The 6,000-nt window shown below is 38.6% G+C and overlaps 1 protein-coding gene across 1 annotated transcript; it reads right to left on the bottom strand.

Moving 5' to 3' along the window:
• Nucleotides 1-4,177: 4,177 nt before the first annotated feature.
• LOC115805697 (ATP-sensitive inward rectifier potassium channel 1-like) lies at nucleotides 4,178-5,299 on the bottom strand. The gene has a single exon (XM_030766362.1). The coding sequence runs from the start codon at nucleotides 5,297-5,299 to the stop codon at nucleotides 4,178-4,180; it is 1,122 nt and encodes a 373-aa protein (XP_030622222.1).
• Nucleotides 5,300-6,000: the final 701 nt, after the last annotated feature.

The raw sequence follows: 6,000 nt of genomic DNA on the forward strand, positions 1-6,000 counted from the left end.
ACAACTTCTGCATCAGACCGTTTCTTACACATGGTGAGTCAGAGGGCAACAGCTTCAAACAAAGGCATTCCAACCTAGCACCACCCTGTCTTACGCACAAGATGAAAACTGCTTTCCCATCACTGTTACCGTAGTGACATCCTGTAGCACCTCTCAAGCCAAAATCTCAGTACAGATGCATCAATATTGATCAGATGCATCAATATTGATCTTTCTGACTCAGGAATTGTGGGATGAGACAAACATAAATATATCTCATAACCTGATAGAACAGAACTCTAGATAAACTAAATGGACAAGCTGTGTGTCTTTTTCTGAGCCTAAGAACTGAGATTTGTCCTTATTATAAAATGAGTTCAATGTGATGTAGTAAATAGATGATCCGTACGATGAATGACAAATTATGTGACAAATGTTCTCAATATCTCCCTATGGGAGAACATTTGAGTGCCTCCTCTGCCTCCTACACTTTGACGTTGAAACTGCTAGAGTACTATTGTTCCTATTAGTGGAGTAGTAACATTTTTGACTAGAGCTGACTGTGATTCTTGGAATATGTTTGAACATAAACATAAACATTTTTAATTTTGTTTTCTTTTGTTTGGTTTTGCTGTTTCTTGATCTAAAGAAATGAAATAAAATGAACTGAATTTGCAATTATTTTTCAAGAACATTTTCCTTAATGTTTAAATGAGATTATAACAGTCCCTGTGAAAATCCATTTGAAAATGCTTTAGAATGTCAGTGTATAATATGAAGGCCCACAGTGTTGGAATGCGTTTAAGAAACTGCTTCTCTCTTCCTCCTGTGGTTTTGGTAGGTCTCTACCTAACAGTGCAGTAAATCTGATCAGTGGACACAGTGCCTGCCGGGCCTTTCCGGTGACAAAGAGTTTTTTTGAAGCCTGAAGCTCTTCTTGTCTTTGTCTTTTTCGCCCTCTTGTGGCGTGTCAGACAGGACAAACAAGCCCTCCCTAAATCTGGCCAACGTATCTGTAGCTATGACACAAGGTATTCGCAAGGTTCAGTGTCACATGAAATTGTAATAGCATTACCTTACAGTAAATTTAAGAGCTAAGCAGAACAATGCATTCATTTGAGTTGGCTGTCCCTTTAAATGATTTCTGACACACTAATAAACTGTATAAATCTGCTACTATTTATTTCTCTATTCTCTGCTCTCTTCTGTGTATTCAGTGTTATTATTGTATTATATTATGTTGTGGTATGTTTATTTCCTTAGCATTTATTCAAAGTATCTTTTCATAATAACCTTAGCTAATGCTGTAATTATATTGATTCATATTATCAGGGCAGATGTACTGTTTAGATTTAATATGCTGGCCAGCGAGGCTGGAGGTGAGTCCTGGATGTTTACACATTTAGTCAAGTTCAAAATGAAATTTTTTACTTACTGGACTTCCTCTGTGAGCAGGATTATTAATGTAGCATGCAGAGAGTGCTAAGAGACAAACATTATTTATGATAAAATGTAGAGATTACATGTCTTTTTTGTTGTTACTGGAACCATCCTCTGATGCAAAGAGACAAGGTTAATTTATTTCGGATGAGATTTGCAGATTAGATGATTTTTTTTTCCCCCTTCTGTTGATGCTCAAAACATGACCAGTGTGAATTCATGATGTCTTTCATCACAATGCTTTATTGTTTACTTTTTTTTTTATTCATTAAATATCTTCATAGGGGAAATGTGATTCATCCTGTGTGATTGAAAAATGTCTGCCCAAAAGTTGCAAGGAGATTCAGAACTGCGATAAGACCGAAGTGAAGATGTTGGACAGATCTGTTTAAAGTCTAAACTCTTCTTTGTTTATGGATAAAGAAAGAAGAATTAGGGCTTACCCCAGCCTCACTGTTAGAGTGACCTTTACTGCTCTGTCTCCCATTCAGACACACTGTAATCTGATGCAACATGTTCTCCTCCAGTGTAACCATTCATTTAGAAAAAAATGAATGGAGTGGAAAAAGTCCCTCTTATATAATGTGTCCAATGTATCAGATCCAAAATAAGCTGGGTCCTCCTGATGCTGGCAAAAAAAAAAAAAATGATGATAAGAACACTGTCGAAGAAACTGGCTCATTGATACAGATAATGGATTGAAGAAGGGACTGACGTGATAGTTACAATTCTCACTATGGTAAAACATGAAAGTGCCTTTTCTTGGCCTCTATGTGAAGAAGTTAAACAACTGTATCCACCTATCTATTCATACAGCGTACTTTCTCTCCAGTTTCCCTTTTGTCTCTCACATCTTATGAACACTTATGATCTTAACTTTTTATAGAAAAAGAGGTAAAGACTGACACCGATCTTCGATTCGCTTTCAGTCTCAGCCCTTGAACATGTACATGAACATGTCTCTATTGTATTTTTGTTTTTTCACTTGTGTTAAAAATTAGCCGTGAATATGAATGTTTTCAACTTATTTTAGTCTCACTCCAGTAAGTCTGTAATAAATTAGTAAGGAAAAGAGAACATGTGGACATGGCCTTGTTGTTGACTCCTCTGCTTTATTATGCCACTCTATGACATGAACAAGCGCTAATGTTAGCAAAACAACCACTTTTGTTTACACTAAACTCTGTCAGTTATTTGCCAACGTTAAACCTGCATTCACCAACGTTAATACTACGTTCAAGAATCAACATGCTATTAATGCTAATTTGCTAACACTGATAAAAGAAAGCTGAGCCTACTGGCTTTATTGGCTTTATTATTACAAAGCTTTATGGTAGGTTTGTTAATTTTGATGTGGTGCTTTTAGATACCTATTCAGTTTTGTTGTCCTCTTTAGTGTATGACCCTTGGGTTTGCAATGTCTTTTATTTTTTAATTTGATTGAGTGTAAAGTTGGCCAGTATATCAGTTCCTATTTGCTCTACTCCAAAGCCCCTTTCTAACTGGAGTCACCATGGTAATGTCATGGAGCTGGCCCGTATGACTTTTGATCACAACTACACAACTACATCATTGAATAGTAAACAGCAAACAGTCAACAGTGCTGTGAGGACCATGGAGGATGGAGAATATCATAATGGGAGAAACCATTAAAATGGTCACATGACTGCACAATGACCTTAATGCTTAATTGAACAGAAACCTTCTTCTTCTCCTCCTCCTCCTCCTCCTCCTTCTTCTTCTTCTTCTTCTTCTTCTTCTTCTTCTTTGTCTTCTTTGTCTTATTAGTATTATCATTAGTAGTAGTAGCAATAGCAGTAGTGGTAGTAGTAGTGTTATACTTCTGTGTCCTTTTTTGCTTTGTTTGATTTTGTTTTGTTTTCAAAATGTGAATAAATGATCATTGCAAATAAAGCATGTTTTTGATTCATTGTCTTTAATTTTATTACTCATACATGATAAACAACAGATATATGCAAAACAAACTGTATTAATACAATACATCATTGTTGTGCATTAATAGTTGCTGTTCACAGCAATCTTTAAATTAAAAAAGATAAACTCCCACATCCTCAGGCATCTCTATTAACGTTACAGCAAATGTTAACCTCATAAGCAAACCTGTATGGTGTAGAGTAGAACTCTCTAAATTATTTGCTTCAATTTCTGAATGTTTCACAATAAATTATTTAATAACTAATCAACTATATGAGTCTCTTTCACATTTGGTCCATCAGAAAACAGAAATGTCAAGAGAAGAAAAAAAATATTTTTCTTCTCTGTCCTGGTGAAATTTCCTGTCGGACCTTGTCAGTTAATATCAGGCAAAGTGACCTGAGTATTATTTTTGCTTTACTGAAAACCATTGACTCCAAACTCAAGTCAAGGTCACGCTACATGTTGTGCTTTTCAGTCAAAAAAAATTCTCACATTTTTCTTGTCCTTTGAAGCAGCTACAGTAAGTTCAGAGTTTCTAAGCGTATCCAAGTTGTAAATAGAGCCAGTGAGCCCTTTTGCTCAGGACCTGCTCATAGGTTCAAGTCATGTTTTTTTTCTTTTTAAAGGAAACATAAGGCAACAAAGAATGATTTAATAACCGTCTTTTCAGAGCGGTTCTCTCAAACATAAGTTAAGAGTCTTGTAAGAGTCCTTTCAGTCCTTGCATAAAGTGGGGCATGGAAATGCTTTGACCTTCCCTCGCCACCTGAGTGCAATATTTCTTTACAATGCTTAAGTTCATCTTTTGGCCATAAAAGCTTTACATCCTGGTGCCATTCGGTGGGTCATCGATGTTGATAACCTCAAATCCCGGGTTGGCAGTGCCTCTTCTGTCGTGGAGATGGTGACCTTTGTCGTTGTGGAAACAGGAGGCGCAGTGTGCGGTTGGCACAGGAACCACTTTGGAGAAGTTGGAGAAGTCTACGCGGTATTTTCCCTCTTTACTGCGGGAGATGATTGGAAGGAAGTTGTAGCCCCACATGATCTCTTGCGGGATGTAAGAAGTTCTGACCTGGCAGGAGGAGCTGGTAGACTCAGCTGTTCCATCCAGAAAGACCACCAACTCAAACGCAAGCTGGTGCATGGTGTCAACTGCTATCTCATAGAATGGGCTGGACTTGTCAATCACATGGTACAAGGTCAAAGGGCAGATGAAAAACAGGTTGTCTTTACCAGCATCCACCATGAAGTCAATATTGATTTGGTCCATAATGACTGTCTCACCTTCGGCGGTCACGGTCGTCTTCAGGAGCTTGCCGTAGATCTGGCTACCGATCATCAGGGTCTTACGTAAGTTGGCCACCCGGATCTGAAGGCAGAGTGTGTCCTTTTTAGGACAGATGACGGCCATCTCGCTGAAGCTGATGGTCTTGGCCCTCTTTTTGGGCAGGGCAATTTTGGTCATGACCACCCCACACCAGAAGCAGTTGATGATGGCGCCTATGAGAGACTGAATGATGATTAGGGCCACAGCCCCTGGGCAGTGAGGGGTGATGGCTCGCCCGCCGTATCCAATGGTGGTCTGTGTTTCCAGGGAGTAGAGGAAGGCTGTGGTTAGGCCTTCGACGTTGTCCACACATGAAATGTGTCCAGACTGAGGGTTCTGCCACTTCAGGTCACCGTTGCTGCGGGCGATCCAGTACCAGATGAGACCAAAGATGAACCAGCTGAGCGTGAAGGACGCAACAAATAAGAAGGTCACGTAGCGCCAACGGATCTCAACGAAGGTGGTCCAGAAGTCCAGCAAGTAAGTGAAGTGGCTGCTGTACTTGATGTTACCATATTCGATATTGCAGTGACCGTCTTTGGTGACCAGACGGTTCCGGCGAATTCGGCGCTCGGCCAGGTAGTCCCTGAGGCACTGTCGCAAGGAGCGTGTCATTTTCAAGAAATAGGCGCGTCTATGAGACAAACAAAAAAGAGGGAAAAAAAGAATACACACGATTAGGCTTGGTGTCATGAATATAATGAAATCTTCACTATTAAACTATTAATCACTCTTTTTTTTTTTTTTTGCAAAGTATTCACTCAGAGCATAGTTTGTTTTGGTGTAAATGTTCTTGAACAAAAGTATGAAATGATTTTTAAGAGAGGCAGAGAAAAGAGCACGAAATGCACGTAGACAGGCTTGAAGAATAATATTTGTGGATAAACAGGGAGCATTGTTATGCATGTTCATTAATGAGATCAGGGACATTGAGCCTACAAAGTACACACATGAAAATGGACCTGCCTGAAACTGTCCTCAGAGGTTGCAAGCAGGAAAGACAATCTGATGAATATCACATTTAAGGCAATTAACAATTAGGTTGTGGACAATAGAGTCCTTTCTCTACTTCTTTGTGTTAAAATCTTTTCCTCTCAGATCTGAGTTTGAGAATGACTTTGATGATCTGCTGAAGAAAAAAAAACCCTAGATGTTCTGAGACTATTAAAAAGTTATGAGTTAGTTTACTAAAGTATAAAGTAAATATTAATCTATTTTTCATACAGTTTCATTTTTTGAACCTTATGACTTGGAACATACGCAATCTGTTATAAATTTAAAGAACAGTTTTGAAAATCTTCTGTCTGAGGTTCTGA

Source organism: Chanos chanos, chromosome 2 (assembly GCF_902362185.1).
Source record: "Chanos chanos chromosome 2, fChaCha1.1, whole genome shotgun sequence".
NCBI classification, from domain to species: domain Eukaryota; kingdom Metazoa; phylum Chordata; class Actinopteri; order Gonorynchiformes; family Chanidae; genus Chanos; species Chanos chanos.

Excerpts from the sequence above, each read along its gene's own strand:
- LOC115805697 (XM_030766362.1), bottom strand. The coding sequence starts at position 5,299 with ATGACACGCTCCTTGCGACAGTGCCTCAGGGACTACCTGGCCGAGCGC.